The sequence below is a fragment of the Artemia sp. Qi Xiang Cuo genome, chromosome 2, assembly GCF_049724085.1.
Source record: "Artemia sp. Qi Xiang Cuo chromosome 2, ASM4972408v1, whole genome shotgun sequence".
Taxonomy (NCBI): domain Eukaryota; kingdom Metazoa; phylum Arthropoda; class Branchiopoda; order Anostraca; family Artemiidae; genus Artemia; species Artemia sp. Qi Xiang Cuo.
In genome coordinates this window covers 7,887,044-7,906,093 of record NC_142795.1, presented here as the reverse complement: position 1 = coordinate 7,906,093, position 19,050 = coordinate 7,887,044, and the positions used below count along the sequence as shown (strand labels likewise).

Sequence of the window (19,050 nt, the reverse complement as noted above, 5' to 3'; positions counted from 1 at the left end):
ACAATATTGATCACATTATTTGCTCACCTAGTATTACTACATCAATAGTGTTTGTACACGCTGAATAACAAAATTAGACCATCTCCACATCTCACTTACTCTTTCGCTGAATTTAAACTCTGCAAGTATTTGTAAAGTACACCGGTCTTCAAAATGGTTTGAAAAAAGTAATTGGAAGAGAGCTGATGTTCCTCTCTATGCGTTTACACTAACAAGCCTGCTGTCTGCTATACGAGTTCCCTATCATCTGCTTCAGAGCTCTATACAAGTGATTTGAAAAAGGACCTTGATTGCTATTATAATCAAATAATTAAATATCTAAAAGATGCCGAGGCAGTTGCAGTGCCGCTGCAACATGTTAGATGTGGTACGCAAAAACCTATTTGGTCTTTAGATCCTATTTTAAAATTTTTAAAAATAAAGCTAAGTTTTTGTTAAAAGTCTGGAATGGATGTGATAGACCGCCTTGTAGAATTGCATCTGACCTTAAGCGTAAGACGCGCAGTGAATATAAAAAAATATCTTAAGTCAATACGTTATCGTGGTAGGGATTTTCCAGTGTCAAAGACAGAATGGTGAAAATTTATTAATTCTGAGTCGATTAGAAGTGATGTGCCAAGTAGTGATTGACTTTCTGCATCTGCTTGGCATGGCCATTACCCGTCTATTTTTTTTAACGTTAATTACTATAAGCATTCTTTGTATACTCATTCTCTTTCTGCTATTTCTAGTACCCCTCTATCTCAGCGTCTTTGTGTTCCCATTTCTCTTTCATCCCTAACTGAAGCAATTAATAAATTTAAATCAGATAATGTTGATAATGATGGTATATCTTGATTTCATCTTTTATTAGATTGCTCCTCCCTTATTGACCATATACACCTACTTTTCCAGATGTGTATTTGTACTTTTAGTGTACCGGAGAGTTTTTTCTGTGTGGTACTGTTTCTTTAATTTTAAAAAAGAGAAATTCTCCTTTAATTTGGTTTTCTTACAGACCTATTACTGTCTCTTGCACTTTTAGTAAAGTTCTTGAGCATTCATTACTACCTTTTGTGACTAATAATAATATTATTATTATTAACCAGTTTGGACTTAAGCCCGGAGTAGGTTGTCAACACGCACATCGTGTATAATCTTCTTTGCTCCTTGAAAATTCTTCTAAGGGAAGTAGTATATATCTTTGTACTTTAGATCTATCAAAAGCTTTTGATAGTGTATATCATAGTCAGCTTTTTTCTGCTCTTCGTGGTTACGGAGTCAATCTATCGGTTATTTTGCTTCCTCGGTACTGGTACTCTAATTCTTTTCTTCGGCTGAAATCTGTGCCAGCTTCTATTATTAAATTGAAAAGAGGCTTAAGGCAAGGTGGAGTTTTTACTCCGACCCTATTTAATTTATGTATTTCAGGAGTTCTGGCAAAGATACCGGCTACCTATCTCTCCGGTTTTTCTGATGTTTCATACCTGGCTTACGCTGATGATCTGCTTCTTATAAGCCGTACTAAAACTGGTTTATCTAACATGGTTTCTTGTGTAAACCCTTCTTTTTCAGACATAGGCCTTTCTCTTAATGTATATAAATGTAAATTTCTTTCTTTTAATAACATTTCTAGTACTTCCCTTCGCTGTAGTGGCTTTACTATCCCTCTCGTAGATTCTCTTCGATGGCTCGGTATTTCTATTACTAATAGTCTTCCGAGCTTGCACCAGCACACAGCCTCAGATATTAATATGAAAATTAAATTAGGATATGCTAAGATTGTTGCCAATAGAGGTAAATATAATAGACTCGCTTTGGCCAAGCTATACTCAACTTTTTGTGACCATTTAATTCTTTTTGCTTCTGGAATTTTTCTCCTTCTTAAAAAATATGGGTTAAAAGGAATCCGGATTAATTATTTTAGATTTTGTAAATTTTTGTTGTTTCTTCCACTTTGGACCAAAAACCGGGTAATTATTAATAAATTTCTTGTTCCTAATATTACTGAAAAACTGGAAGCACTACACAGAAAACTTTCAAATACTGCTTGTATCCGTTTTTCTGCGCACCATCACCTTATCAGGTTTTTTCAGTCGTAAGTTATTTTTATTTTGTTTGTTTAGTTGTTTTTCTCCGTGTGGTCACTCCACAATTTTTAGTATTGTAAAGAGTGAGTAAAAATCAAATAATAATAATAATAATGACAGCTTGTGTCCATATTTCTGCTTACTACTGCTTATTAGATTCTGCAACTTGTGAGTTTTTTTCTCTCTTCTTCTTTTCCCCCTCCTTTCATATTATTTCTTTTTTGTTTTAGTTTCTTTTAAATTATTATGTGTTACACTGTAACTGGTTTGAGTTCTATATTGATTTGTGTTGCATTTTATGTGTTTTTCCTCGTGATACTCCACGTATTGTACCTCTGTACAGTGTGGGTTAGAAATAGATAATAATAATAATCATACCCATGAAAAGGGTCTGAAATTTCATGTAAACATATTTAAATCTATGGCGGTGGCAACCCTACGCAACACGGAACATTTTTTTGGAACATGGTACTTTCTTTTTAAAAGTAGTCTTTTTTGGCGGTTCTGCTTAGCAACCATTATTTTGCTCAATGACTGTCCTGACCGATTGTCACGCAAAAAGCGAGAAATTCGAAATTGAATACGTCTGGATTTTGGAGAATTAAGTTTTTTTTATGAAATGGATCCAGAAAGTAAGTTGTGCTCATCAATCAGCCAGAAATATGGCTATTGAAGAATAAAAACAATTCTTTGAAAATTAATCAAGCTAAACTGTCTAATATACCCTTGATCTTGGCTTCATTTTTGTGAAGAGGTAGGCTAGGCTATTTGTGAAAAATAAAAGCCTATAAAGGATTGCTGTTCTAGGCCTATACCTGTTGAAACATTATGACTCTATCTCTAGATTCATTTTTGACTAGATAAAATCCAGTTTTGCCTAGGCCTATGTGATGAAATAGAATTGTAAATACACCTAGGCTAAGATATTGTCTTAAATTATTTAAAAATGGGGTAAATATTGAATAATTCACATAATGACCAATGAATGAACATACCACTTGGTGCCATTTTTTATGCTATCTCTGAATATAATATTTGTTTTTGGTGTAAGTTAAATTTTAAGCCCTAAACAGACCCTCGAAGATGAGGTAAAGTTCTACCAAATCATATTATTGAGTTAGGACAAAAGTGAATACACCATTTGATGCCTTTTTTTATGCTGATTACAAATATAATAATCATTTCTATTGGAAATCAATTTCAGCCCCCCCTAGGCCTATATATGCCAATTCTGGGTTAGGTTAGGTTTATAAAGGGGGGGCTGAAATTCATTTCTGATAGAAATGATTATTATATTTGTAATCAGCATAAAAAAGGCATCAAATGGTGTATTCACTTTATTCCTAACTCAATAATATGATTTGGTAGAACTTTACCAAAGATGATACCTCTTTCCCTTATTTTGTATATAGCTTATATACATTTATTAAAATAACTCTTATTAATGCCAAAAACAATTACTCTTGCAGAATAACTCTTGTTTATGCCAAAAACAATTATTATAGCCTATTCAGAAAGAGCATAAAAAATGCATTTAGTGGTGTGTTCCCTTTATTTGTAGGTCATTTATGTGAATTATTAAATATTTACCAAAAATGGAAGGAAACATGATGATCTGATTAATAGAAACATGTTACATATAATAAAATAGTAATAACTCTGTAGCTTTTATGTTAGCACCTTAAATTGCAACTTCTAGCAACTAAGGTTGAAGATTCTGTAGATGTTGCCAGGTAATGTTGACTTGACAATCTTCATGTCACAGTTCATGAGTAGATCATCACTATTTACATATATACAGGATATTTTGCTCTCCTTGTTGGGGGTCACTAGATTTGTTGCTGGTTGGGTTTGTTTAGGGGCTAAAAAAGGCAGGTGGCACCTAATAGACCCTGCTGGATGATACTGATTTGTCCCACTGCATCTTCTATGACTTGCTGCTCTAATCACAGTCAACACCAATCTTGAAGTTGTCAATTGATCTGGCCAACATGGAAGATTTTCTGAGTGAATTCCATAGTAGAACAATGCAATTGGTAAAGAAGTTGAACTTCTCATGCTTTCTGCTAAATTTTTGATGCAGTTTTAAAGGATTTCCTTGTGTTCTGTTGTATTCACTGTGATTGAAAATGGGCTTAATAGTGTCACTGGTCATAATCTTAAATGTGAGGATGGCATCTCCTCTCTTTCTACTGTATGTTAGGGTAGGCAGGTCAAGCGTTTCTAGTTGATGTTTGTAGAGGATTTGTTTTTTGGCAAAAGGGAGCTTGGTTGCTCTATGCTGGACCTTCTCAAGTATTTCCATCTCACACTTAAGTACAGGTTGGTAATTGACATGCTGACCTCAAGATGGGGACAAGCAAGGGCTGTGTAAAGCTTCTTGATAACTCTTGGTTGGCAACTTGTCAGTGAATGCTTCATCAATCCAATGACCTTGTTTGCCTTAGCTGCTTGGTTCTGACAGTGACTATGAAATTTAAGCTTATCATCAATAATAACCCCAAGATCACGCTCTTCCTTGGCACTCTGAATGGGTACATTGGCACCTGCAAAGCCAACCATGTGATAATTATGGCAGGGATTGTTTGGACCAAGATGCAGGACTTTGCATTTGCATGGGTTGAACTCAAGTGTCCAGGTTGTTGCCTACAGACAGAGGCTGTTGAGATCTTCTTGCAGAGAAGAGCAATTTTCTGTTGAGGATGCTGGACCAAAGCAGGTTGGAATAATCTGGATACAGTTCCAAGCCATTCTTGACCACTGCAAGAGCATCATTTACATAGAGGTTAAACAGTGTTGGGCCTAGTTTGGCCCCTTTGGGGACACCACTATTAACCTGAACTGGTGTGGAATAGATGAGGTCACCTCTTTCATCATATATGGTAAAAATTTGGATTCTGCCAGATAGGAAGCTGTAAATCCACTGGGCAACATCATTCTCTATCTGATATACTGACAGCCTGATCATCAGGTAGCAGTGAGACATTTTATCAAATGCCTTAGTTTGATTCAGTCAGAACACATCAACAGGAAAACCCTGGTCCAGCAGATCAGTCATAGATTCATAAGCTTCATAAGCAATCCATGTTGACCACCAAAAAGAAGGCCATTCTTGGTCATATACACTTTGATTGCACCATTGACTATTGTTTCAATAAGTTTGGCCACAACCAAGGCAGGCTAATAGGTCAATAGTTCTCAGGCTGGGCTCTAGATCCTTTCTTGAATATTGGAGTAATTATGGCTGTCTGCCAATCTTCAGATAAGCTACAAGTCTGAAGAGACAGCTGAAATAGCAAACAGAGCAGCTCAGCTACTATATCCACAAAGTTCTTTAAGGAGCCTGGGATGTATATTATCTGGGCTTTTAGTTTTGTTGGAGTCTAGTTTACTCAGCCTTTTGTTCATCACATCCATTGTGATGTAAATTTTAGGCACTTGAGCACCCTGGGGGCAGGGCAAGGTGTCTTGTCAGTGGGGTCCACTGAGAAGTTGGATACAAATGTATTGTTTGGCAAATTTGCAATGTCCTCCAGATCTTCCAGCTTTTTTCCTTCAGGGTTGAGCAGGAATGGCATAGTTCGTGTACTCTTATCTTTAGCAGATATGTATCTTCAGAACCTCTTTGGGTTGTCTTCAATGTTTAATGCCAAGTTATCTTCATAGTCAGCTATGAAGTGCCTAGTCAGTTGCCTTGGTTTATTCCTTGCTCTTGCAAAACAATCCCAGTGGTGTGTGCATTTGCATTTCTTATATTTTGAAAAGCCTTCTTCTTATGGTTCATAGCCCTTTTAATAGGCTGATTCAGGTGTGGCAGTGTTTTTGGTGCCTTCACAAATGAATTTGAAGTGTATTTCCTCTTAGCTTGGAGCAGAGTGTTCTTAAAATTTGGCCAGGCTAGCTCAATGTCTCCCTTGACAATCACTTGGTCACATTCTACTGCCTATATTATCTCCCTGATTTTGCTGTAATTGGTGTAAGTTTGTTTAGTACAATTGTTTGTTTGTTGACTAAGCAGATAGTCAGGGCAGATGCAGACATGGTTGCTAGCACAAATGGGAGGGAGGTACTCAGTGTTTAGTAACAATCCTGGGTTGTTAGTGATTGTCAATCTAGTAGGGATGGCATTTGGTTATTTTTATACTGGGTCAGTTGGTCTATTACCTGATATAAGCTATTACTATCCAAATCTTTTAGTTTTGTATATAGGCTATTCTAGGCCTATATCTGGGACCATCAGGGGGTAGGGCACATTATCAGAACTGCAAATATAATATTTCATAATAACATAGGCGAACTCACTTACTATTGATTATTGATTAAGTTACTACTTGATTTTTTTTTCTCTTTCCAAATGGTAAGATCAATTCACTTGCAAATGCATCCCCCTCCCTTGATGATCCTATATAGATAGATTTGTAGCTGACAACATAATCTAGCTAATATGAAAATGAATGCATCACTTGATGCCTCCACTTCCAAAAATTTGTAGCAGGGTATATGAACTACCAATAAGTCCTTTCACCCCTTTGATTCTCCAAAAAGTGTCATCAGATATTTAGAAATCCATTGTCCTCAACTGTAACCAAGTCTTCTTATCAGTTAACACAAACCAATCATCCCAGTTAAAATTCTCAATTTTGTTGATTTTTTTGTGGGAAGTGTGGGTTCTTGATTCACCTTTCCCCAGCAATTTAAGACCTACAGGCCGGCTGGTATCAATACAGCTGTTCATGCTCACTCCTGTTCTCTTCTGCACTCTCCAGAGCAAATGATGAATAGCCTCCTTCTTATTAATGACTGCATTATGCAATAATAAACCCTAATCAATTAGACTCTTCTTTAAAATGTCAAGAGATGCCTTAAAAATCTTTCTATCTATATGCCAAGGCAGGTTTGAATTCAGGATTGCAGAGTAGGTATTAGGAATTTTAGCCATAAAGCATAGGCATTTAAGGGAAATAGTCTCCTCACTCAGTGGCTGACAATTGAATAAAATATGCTGGATTGTTTCATCCATTGCAAAGCAGTCCCAGCATAGAGGAGAGTGATGTAGCTTCCAATTAATTAACAAACTATTGAGAAGAATTGTACCTGATTTCAGACGGTAATATAGCACTGTGTGTAATCTCAAATGCAAAGGAGATAAAGTCAATTTACTGTGATTAACATTATATCTTTGCCTAATAATGTCACGTGAGTTGAGGTCAGAGAGAGGACCTGAATTTAACAAAGAAGCTTTGGCTGTCAGTAAATCTGCAGGGTCATTATATTTGATATCTTTATGGCTTGGAACATGTTAGAAATACATATGGTTGCCTTTAGCCTGGAGGTTCAGAAGCTGTCTTCTAATGTTGAATAGGTCCTTATCCTTGACAATTCTATTAATTTTCTTCAGCAACAGTATTGCCGATTTGGAGTCAGAAAGGCAAAGAATATTCTCCTCCACAATGCTATAATTTAAGAGAATATCCAGAGCCAAGGGAATGGCACATAAACCAGCTGACAAAATAGAAAATCCCAAATGAAGGGGTGAAAAAAGGTTATGGTTCAGTGATGGGATACATACTCCTGCTCTAGTTCTCTCACCCTGGAAAGATCCATCACAATCGATTTTTCTGTGATTAGGGTACAACTTTGAAATCTGTTCAGTCAGAATAGTCTGAATCTCGTGATTGGGAATTAGGTTTTTAATAATCGGAATAAGTTCTACTTGACAAATAGGTGGACTCATTTCCCACGGCGGAGTATCAGAAACGGGGTATGCATAGGGGATACTGACTCCAATTAGGGACCTCCAATTGAAACTGATTCCAAGATGAATGGCCATTTGTGCAAGCTGCCTTCAAAGTCAAGGTATTATTATACTCAACATGCTTACTTCCATAAGCTTGAAGTAATAAGATATATTCGTTCCTTTGACTGGATGCTCTTTTAATTAGGAAGACCAAATCAGGCAGTTGTACTGATTTAAAAAGATAAATGTGCCTGTGCAAACCCAGAGAAATTTGAATTGCTGAATTTTGAAAGATTCCAGGGTTATAAATGCAGATGATGAAGGAATTGAGAAGAATTGGATACCAATTCAAGCAAGTCTCTTTAGAACACAAAGTTTCCGAAAGATCATGGATTTCAAAGAATTAATATGTGCATGCCATAACATTTTAGAATCAATCCATAGGCCAAGTAGCTTCACTGAGTTACAATATGGAATTTCACCAGAGAAAATTTGAAGAGGATTGGGGGATTTCTTGAGCAATTAGTATATATAATGGCTTGTTTTTACTAATTGAAATTGGAAAACAAAAAGCTTAAGAGAATCTCTAAACTAATCTTACATCCTGTTGAATAAGACTTTGAAGTATTACAATATCCTTTTTGGACTTCCAAATAATCAGATTATATGCGTAAAGGCCAAGTAATGAGTGAGATAATTGGAATTCTGTGACATTAAAAATTGAACAGAAGGGGACTCAAAATCGCTCCTTGAGGAAGACCTCTATTAATGGGGTTCATCTCTCCCTTATACTCATTAACTTGAACATAAAAAACCAGTCAAATAGGACTGCCATTGTAGCCTGTCTGGTTTGAAGAAAGTTACAAACATCACTTTCAAGGTTGATGATGTTATCTAACGAGCTATGTCCTTTTCTGAAGCCTCTTGGTTCACTTGGAAAAAGATTATTAATTTCAGCAAACCACTCAAATCTTGATAGAATAAGCCTTTCAAGGATTCTACTGAACGCTGGCAAAACAGATATTGGTTGGTAAGACTTGGGGTCACTAGATGGATAAGAAGATTTTAAAGCAGGAAAGATCTGGGCAATTTTCCAAGCATCTGGGAACTTTTGGCTTTACCAAACAAGATTATAGAGACAAGATTATAGAAACCTCTGGGAACTCAAAAATCCATTTAATATAAATACCATCATGACCTGGGGAGGACTTGATATTAAGAGAATTGAGTGCTGCATTAAATTCCTCTAGGGAAAATGGTTCCATCAAGGACCTTTTGTGTAAAGAAGTACAAGGAAGGAAACAAAATGGAGGTCGAGGGTAATGAGAATCAGAATCATCATTTATATAAATATCAGAATTTTTTTTTCTTTCATCTTATCTGAGGAAACAGGAGATCCATCCTGCATGATATCATATTTATGGTCATCATTAGACTGCTTGCCTCTATTAAGTTGGCTAATGAAATTATGTATCTTAGAAATTTGCGATTTTGAAGCTAATACCTGCACTAAAGTTAACCATGTAGACTGTTTAGCTTTCTTACATACCAATTTTACTTTAGCACATGCTTGCTTATAGGAAATTGCTGTAGATGGATAAGGATTATTTTGAAACAATTTACAAGCCTTCCTTTTTACCTGTACTGCAACCATGCACTCCTCATTCCACCAATTCTAGGGTCTCTTGGAGCCCTTATAAGAAATTGGCTTAGTCATGGGTATGGAAGATTTAACTGACTGTAACACAATGGATTTCATATTGGCCTCAATAGCATTAATATCAGAACTAGTTAATAAAAAGAAAAAATCAGCTTCCTTCAAAACTCCCCAAAACAGGGGTTGATTCCCTTTTGACTTGTTAAAAGATGCTTTGTGGAGTTTAGGTGAATAGCATATATTTTGAATTAATGTTAGAATTGCAGAATGATCAGATTGCAGAGAGTGAACCTTTGCCATCTGAACTTGATCATAATATAAAGAAGAACCAAATAGTAAGTCAATAGTAGAGAAAGTATCAGATGAAATATTATACCGGGTTTGGAAATTAAATGGAGTGAACATCAAGGTATCTGGAATATTGGCCAGAGTATTCTCAATGCCTCTTCCTGCTTTGTTACTATAGGCTATCTGTTCCCAAAGTGGGCTATGCGCATCGAAATCACCAAAAATAAAAGAATTATTTCCTGAAAGTTCAGATTCCAAAACCTTTTGGATATCATTGTTTCCACATGGATTATACAATGATTTAATGACAAGATTACTACCATTAGCCAGGTTAAGTATAATACCTACATTATCAATTTCATCCCTATAAAGAATTAATGGTTGAGGCGAATGAGGGATTGAATCATGAACAAAGATGGCAACTCCTCCTCCCTTTCTATTGGTAGATCTGGCATTCCTGTAGCACTTGTAGCCATCCATTTTAATTTTCTTAAACTAATGAAGATTGGTTTCTTGTAGACCGGTAATATCAATTTTATTCTTAGATACATAATGAATGAGATCACCAAGTTTATTTGAATTAAGAGAGACACAATTCCATTGTAGGATCTGTAGTTTAATTGCCATGGGTTGAGTTGAATAGGTAACATGCTCTATATTTGGTGAGAATTGAAATAAGTCATTTCCTATTTCATCAAAGATGGAATTAGTAAAGTAGTACCATATCTAGCAATATTTTTAGTTAAAGTGGCTTTAAGGGCTTTAGGCAGATTTGATCCACTGAAGCTATATATTTAATTAGTTTTGTCATATCTGGACCATCTCTCTTTTGAGCAATGTTTGCTTGAGGGGATATATTAGGTGACGCTGCCAATCTTTCAGCCCATGATTTCTGACTAAATCTAGGATTTTGGAGAGCTGGACTAGCTGTGATTACATTAGGGAGCTCAATACCCTGCTGAGGGATGGATATCTCAATTGGAGATAAGTTAACCTGATTTTGGTTATTTTTGGGAATGCCTGGTCAAGGGTTGGGTAAAAGACTTGAGGATGCTTTCTTAGCCTCATTAAATCTTGGAGATAATGGTACTTTGGGAAGCTTAGCAAGCTCCATAGCCGCTATAGGAAATGGGACATTTTCTTGATGAGCTATCCTTAAAACTTTGGCCTGTTGGATATATTTAGGACACAAGTTATGATTTGTAGACTGGTGGTCACCTCCACAGTTGATGCATTTAGGAGCTGTAGAACATCTAATTTCACTAGAAACAGGGTGATTACAAAGGCAAGCAGGGCAGATTGTCTCAGAGGAAGAGCAGTACTTAGATGAGTGACCAAGCTTAAAACATTTTGAGCATTGAATAGGCTTTTCTTGGTAAGATTTATAAGCTTTAGTTTGACCAAAAAGCAACAGTGAGTCAAACCGGGTTTTCACTGGTAAGATAAAAAGGAAACTTACTGTTCTGAAGCCTATTAGTATCTAGCCTGCTCATCCTATGGACTTCCAGGACCTCCAGCATTTCTCCCTTATTATTCATGAGACCATCTTTCAGGTCTTCAGTTAATAGTTCGATTGGGACATTGTACATCACTATTTTCTGTGTGTTTTTTATAGGTGGAGTCCACCATTCAGTGGTAGATGGTATATTACCAATTCTATTTTGGTTAAGAGCTTTGCAAGCGTCCTTTCTGTCTTGGAACGTAACTGTAAGAGAGCCATCTCTATTATCATTCACACTGAAACTACATCTTAAAGATTTGAATAGATTCATTCCAATGTTAGATATATTTTTGGTGGTAAACACTGGGTCTTTTACTGTGGAGGTGAAAAGGATGATTTGTTTGTTCTTCAGTTCCATAGCTGAAATTGAGTTAGGGATTTCTGTTATTTCAGGAGGGCTTGTGGAGGGATTTTTGCGTTTCTGCTTCCTAATAACTGTCTGAAAATCATCATTAAACTGGGAATCAGTTTTTGGGTTTGGGGACTCTGAGGCTGTTATCATGGTGTTGTTCTGGCTGTCATCACTAGAGATTGGAGATACAACAATGGCATTGGCAGCTATGGGGATGTCAGCTTCTGAATACCAATTTGATAGTTGACCCCCTTCTCTGAGGGGGATAGAAGAGCTAGGATACATACAGTTAAGGAAAGAAGAATTTCAAAATAAATCCTACCCACAATAAACTTAAAGGAAACAGCAATAATATACTTCCCAAAAAATGATAATAAAAGCTTAATTCTGATCACTGAGGATGATAAAGGATATCAATAAAATAATTTTTTCCAAACATCTGATTTGTTCTTCTTCCAAATGCCTTTTCTATTCCTTTTCAAAATTTAATAATTATTTCTGGTGGAAATTATATTTTTAGGCTTAAAAGGGGCAAAAACAGCCCATAGTAATCACAACTTTAATAACATGTCTCTAAAGAAAACTGGTTTGTGAAACAAAAATGTCCTCTGGAGCATTCATGAATGACAATTATTGTTTTCATTATTCTTAGTAGTAAAATGTTAGTGTAAAAAAAATTGCAGACATTTTTATGCAGAGCCAGAAACGCCTCAAAAATTACATCAGTTTTGCTGTGATATTATTTTCAAGTGGTTTGAGGCTCTTTTTAAAATTTCTACAAATTTCTTTCCAAAATAATTTTTTACTATTAAGACTTAGGAAATGGACTGTTTTACCTTTTAGGACCTCATTACCATAAGGGCTACAAAATATAATGTTCCCGAGAAGTGATTATGCAATAGTCATCAAGTAATATATTCACTTTCATCCTGAGGAACATTAAAAACTAAAAGAAAACACTAAAACAATGAAATTCTTTCTTTATAATAGATGTTTTTATTAATCAGATTTTCACATTTCCTTCCATTGTTAAACACTTTTCAAAATCATTCAAATAATATTTTGGTAAATCTGCACTCAGTCACACACCAAGATAAATTGCAGACCAAGAAGGTATCTGGTTTAATATTGGAGCTTTAATGTGTGACTGCAATGACGTAACAGACAAATACATTATTGGGACTACATATGGAACCATTAGGAGAATGCATTTTCAAGTGAATTGATTAGTATATTTGGAAAAAGCATTAAAAAAGGAATCAAGCAGCTGGTCTATGTCAGTTATGGATTCTTGTATATATAGGCCAAAAAATCTAATAATACTAGGCTTCTTCTATTTTACTAAGATGTTTTCTTCTCTGAAGCTGTCAAACTAGAGATGTTTTCTTAGCTGTCATTCATTCATTCATTCATTCAATCCAGACTTAGGCTAAGCTATCAAACCCCAGTGGGCACCATTGTTGACAAATTTCCCTTTATGAACTAGCAAGGGCAGATAGGCTACAGAGTTTATTGTTTGAAAGGGCATCCATGAAAATCAGGCACCCCCATTGTTGTTTTCATCCCTTCACTGCTATAACTACTATAACTCCTGACCTTCTACAGGGGCATGTGCCCCTGTACTCCCCTTGTGAGCTAACAACTGTAAAACTAAATTATGGGAAACGCTCAGGTTTGTGTCCTATCCTGTATTATCCTAAAAGATATACACCCACCATGTCCTTGTCAATTAAATACCCAGCCATGTCCTTGTCAATAACCTAGTGAATCCAGAACAATACAGATTATCCCCAATAGAAGGTGCACCACCTGGGGCATCGTTTGGGAGGGACAAGGGGGGCAGTTGCCCCCCCTCCAGTTATTTTGAGAAAAAATTTTTATTAAGCCCATGCTCCTTGAATATCTAAAATTAGAACCTCTCTTGCCCTCCCAATGAAAATGTTGTAGATTCGCCCCTGTGCACCACCCAATAATATGAGACACTCAATGACTAGATATAGGGTCTTGATAAAGGACTTACCCATTTTAACTGTCTTACTTGATGTAGAAAAAAACCTTTGAAAATATCCCATATCAACTGCTCATTGACCAGCTTCAGAATTTTATTCTCTAAAAAGAAAAATTAAAGCTGGGTAAAAGCATTCCAGAAACACAGAATACAAAGTATCAAAATTAGAGATATTTTGTGTGAACCTACCAGTATAACAAGAGGAGTTGCACTAGGAAGTGTGCTTGGTCTTCTTTCTTCCTTTTATTCATCAATAGAAGCAACAAGTATAGTGTAAGCAGAACAAATGTCTCCACAGATGACACTAACTATTGAGAAAAACAATATTCTCATTAGACACCATTGTTCTTCAGAGTGATATTGACAGGCTAACAACTGATCTACAGAATCTAAGTTTAAATTTCAACACACGCAATACCAAGGTAATCTCCATAGGGAAGAAGAGAGGATCAACTACTCCACAAGCAACTACAAAGGATAAAACAGGCCTAAAGACACCCTTAATTCAATTGAATCTGAATGAGTTCTTGGCATAATCATTGACTCTGAATTACAGTTCCAGGAGCATACACAAAGAATCACTCCACAAGTGTCATTGTTATCAGGGCTATTCAGCCATAGTTCAAAACCCCTCAATAACCAGATATTGTTGAAGCTCTACAAAGGACTTGTGAGGCCTACTATTGAATATGGTAACATTTTATGGGGCCCCCCTACATAACCAACTATTTTGAAATAAAAATGAATTCAACACCATAATACAAAACCTCTTTAAAAAGATGAGCTACAAGGATCAGCTACTTATGATACAACATTTGCATTCATGCTGTGCAGAGCAATAATTCTGAATAATTACTCATACCTGGTTTGGATGATTTTTTTTCCGTATTGACTTTCTGTTATGTCACTTAAATGTAAAATTTGTGGTAATTACCTGATTGTGGTAATTGACTGTATTTATATTGGTGACGGATTTTGGCACTGTTTTTGGAGTGGATTTTTATCTATTAAATATTACCACTGTAAGTGCAGTTATGAAATAATCCAATTTTGAATTTTATTTCTCAATCAATGGTATCAAAGTAGAGACAATAATTGGTAAGTCGACCAGCTTTTTTAGTCATGATACCATTCTAATGGCAAAAGAGGTTTTATATTAGGTGCTAGAAATTAGAACACGTTTAATCAGATGCCAAAAAGACAGTGAAAACGTCCTTGACATTTGTAAGTGGTTCTCTACAGCATTGAAAAAAAAACGTAAGATCTCAAAATTCATAATCTACTCACCTTGTGAAATACCGACAATTGGTGATGCAGTTTTTGAAATATTAACCTGTTGAATGAATGAAATTTCCTGTAAAATTGACAGTTTTTCCAAGCTAAATAAGCAACTTCTTGCAGTGCAGGGAACCTTTGCCTGGCCCCCTTCCGCTGAGCCGTCTTGTACCAATGACCAATCCAAGCCTCTTACCTAGGCTGTTGTGTTAACAATTGCCGTCCAATCTTTCATTTCCACTATCAAGGAATGATTTTATTCATAAAATATGTCCTGAAGCTGCAAATGAAATTTCAGAGGTGAAATGTTCCTCATCAGAATGGAAAATTGTTGTAAACATAAGTCGCACCTTCATCATCATGCTTCGTCTGTATCCTTGCCCGTTCCCCTACCTCCAAATCCCCAAGGTAAATCCTTTAATTACCCTTCTTCTCCACAGCAACTCATCAAGTCTCCCTGTCAAGATTCCCCAATCAGTTTGTTTTTCCTAAACTTAATGCTACTAATGGGAAAAGTCTAAATTTTTAACAGATTACCAATCTCGAGTTGCTTTCGGAATCAAATCAAATAGTTATTACAGATATTACTGAAGCACAATCCCACGACCCAGGTTCCCTGTGCCTCACAAATTATTCAGAGTTTATTAAACTCCGTCGTTTAGACCACCCACTCGGAAAAAAGGTGGCGGTGTTTTGTTCTTTACCAAGAGTAACCTTTACCCAAAAGTTATTCGAGTCCCTAGTTTATCCGAGTATGATGAAATCCTCTGGCTAAGTATTAGACTAAAAGTTCGCCCTCTTCCATTCAATATTATTGCAATAGCTGTTTTCTATTACTCCCCAGATCAAAATATCGAGTCAAAACGTAAATTCATCCAGCAATTGCAGACAAGTGCGGATTTTATTATTCTAAGTACCCCAATGCGGGTCTTTTTTTAGTTGGCGATGCCAATGACCTTAAAATGGATTCTTTTTGCTCCTCAATTAATGTTAAGCAAATTGTTAAAATACCAACGACTCGGGGAAATACCTCTCTTGATGTTATTTTAACTAATATGTATAACTTTTACAGCCCTCCCTCAGCTTTGCCTCCCTTAGGTGAGAGTTATCATCTTTCGATTCCTTTATCCCCCTCCTCAAATTTTAAGCATTCTTTCTCAACAACTTATGGCACTTATGGCCCCCTTCAAAATCCTGGTCTTCTTTATTTTGGTATGTGGCTGAATACTGAAGATTGGTCCGATATTTATAGTTTAAAAAATCTTGATGAGAAAATGGCTACGTTCCACAAAAAGCTAATTGATAAATATCATATTTGTTTCCCTGAAAAAAATTTAAAAAGTGTTCCAGGGATAAACCCTTTATTAACTAAACTAAAAAAAAAGCTCATTACAACCAAGTTGAAGCTTTTCAGAAATAGTAAACCGGACGAAGCAAGTAAGCTAAAAAAATCAATTAAAAGAGAAATTTATAAATTGGATAGATTGTACTTCAAAAACAAGGTTAAATAATGTTTCCCCTATAAAATTGGTGTTTCGAGGTTAAAAAGCTGTATGGCAGGAGACTTGAACAGCTTAACTTCAATCTACCCGAGTCCCCTGATATTACTGCCAATAATCTAAATAAATTACTTGTTTCCATTGTCCAGAGCCTTCCAGCCAATCACCGACCAATCACCGACCAATCTATCCGACCAATCACCAACAGGAGCCCTTTCCACTTCTTTACCCACTGTTTCCCTGTCTGAGTTTGGCACCCTGGTATCTCTCGCGAAGAATCGCAAAAAATCAAATCAATTCAAAAAAGAGCTTTGCGAATAATTTTCAAAGAAGGCAAGGTGCCATACTCTCTGTTCCTAAAAAAATCTAGTCTGGAAACCCTTGAGCGTAGGAGGGTTTCATTGTGCCGTCTTTTTGCAAAAAATGCAATAACAAACCCTCGGATGGGAAGTATTTTCCTCAAAAGTCATTCCCCCTCCAGATTACGGCCGCCTCAAGCTGTTTCTGAGCCCATCCCTGTTTTCCCCCATTCGCTGCGTTACTTCCAGATACGAAAGAACTTTTGTCCCCTTCGTTACAGAAAAAATGAATAAAATGTCCCACTAGTTTTTTTTTTTTTTTTTTTTTTTTTTTTTTTTTTAAGCTGTTGGTGCCGCCCAGGTTCTTGCACTCATTTGCTTGTACCTTCTATTTTTTGTTTTAGTTCCCCCTATAATTCTTATATATTTTATATTTCGTTCTCTTTTTTGTTGCTTGTTTATTTATTTTTGTCCACTCCCCCCTATTTCTTGACCAGTTTTTATCTTTTCAACTCTTATATTGACTTCGTGTAGTTGAATTATTGACACTTGTTTAGTGCTCATTTTAATTTATATGTATTTATGTCTCGTTCTTGTTTGTATTTATTTGCTTATTTTGCCCCCCCTTCTTTTATGTCCCTTATAATACGTTATAATTCGTTATCCCTTATAATTATGCCTAAAAGTCGTATCTGTAATGAAATATATCTGAGGAAATATATCTGAGGTAATTGCCCAAAAGCCTTTGCTAAGCGTTCCCAAAGGGCGGGTCAGCACGATGATGTAGATCAGGAGGATCAAAGTGTGTTTTGAACATTTAAAAACGGTTTGCTGAGTCGTATTCAAATTTCGCTTGTTGCGCCTACAAGTCGCATCTGACATTTTCACATGTGTGAGATAATAAAGCATAGCATATATTAAATACATAACCTAACCTAGGTACCTTTCCGCCCTTAACCCCAAAAAACTAAAGTTTTAAGATTTTAGATGTTATGACTGTCGACGTTCTGACGGGTAGCGATTGTGACTGTCGATGAACTGACGTGTCAATGTTATGACAGTCGATGTTGTGATGGTTAGTGGTTCTGACGGATTTTTTATCGATGTTATGACAGTTTTCCCTAAACCTTTAGTAAGAATTCTTACCCAAAACAACCTCAGTATAGTTTAAGTGTTCTTACCCAATGAAATATACTTAGAGTTTGGAGGTGTTTCTTTTTTCAACAATAAAAAAAGTTTTCTTTTTCAATCATATGGTTAAAAAGCCTAGGCATTTGTTGTATAGGCCATGTTCTGATTTGTATTTGTGTAAGTTTAGTTTGACAGGTTTTATCTTTTTAACTTTTTTAATTGACTTTTTACAGTGTAATTATTGACTTTTAAATGGTTGTTCATTATGATTTTTCTTTTTTGTTGTTGTTTTTTGCATTTTTGCCAGTTTTAGTGCAACCATTAATATTGTCGAGTCTGAAGTCCGAATTCGGCCCTTTTTGGGCTTGTGATAGAGATTTTTGAAGCAAATATCTTATCTTATCAAACAGTTCGTTGTAACTAACTGTAAGTAAGGAGCGACCCGGCTCAATAGTAACCAAAACTCTAAAAACCGTAATTTTGATACCAATAGATACATCAAAAGAATGGGAATATTATTCTAATTTCAAACATAGAAATATTGTCAAGTTTTGTTTTACTGATCAAAATCTAGGCGTCTAAGAAAACATTCCTTGTGTTGGAAAAAAGGGGGAAACCTTCTAGACATTACAACACCTAATTAAAAATCAAATCGTCAGGTTCACTATAACAGAGAACACTACTGTAGAAGTTCCAAGTTCTTGTTTAAAAAATGGGAATTGTTTTACTTTTTTTGCTAGAAGAAAGATCACGGATGCGTGTTTATTTTTTTATTATTTTTTTTCCCAGGGGTTATCGTGTCGACCCAGTGCTTCTAGAATATCATAAGGGGGCTTATTTGAACGGAAACTAAAAGTTCTAGTGCCCTTTTTAAGTGACCAAAAAAACTGGAGGGCAACTTGGCCCCCTCCCACGCTCATTTTTCCCCGAAGTCACCCGATCAAAATTTTTATATATCCATTTTGTTCAACATAGTCGAAAATCTAATAAATATGTCTTTAAGGATGACTTAATCCCCCACAGTTCCCGGGGGAACGGCTGTAACTTATGAACTTTGCCCATTGTTCATATAGTATTGGTAAATGGGAAGTATACAGACGTTTCAGGAGGGATTATTTTATGGTTGGGGGGGGGGAGGTTGGGGGAGGATCTTTCCATGGAAGATATTTCCGTGGGCGAAGGGATATTCTTATGAAGGGGGCGCCGGATTTCCCAGCATTGTTTAAAAAAGCGA

At 36.0% G+C, this 19,050-nt stretch overlaps 1 protein-coding gene across 1 annotated transcript in view; it reads left to right on the top strand.

The window, feature by feature from the left end:
- Positions 1 to 2,634: 2,634 nt before the first annotated feature.
- LOC148954863 (uncharacterized) overlaps positions 2,635 to 19,050 on the top strand; it is a 35,597-nt gene continuing 19,181 nt past the window's right edge. Inside the window, exon 1 of the mRNA XM_089105378.1 lies at positions 2,635 to 2,701. Within this exon, the coding sequence (XP_088961504.1) occupies positions 2,689 to 2,701 (13 nt within the window). The 5' untranslated portion in view covers positions 2,635 to 2,688. The remainder of the gene's footprint in view (positions 2,702 to 19,050) is intronic.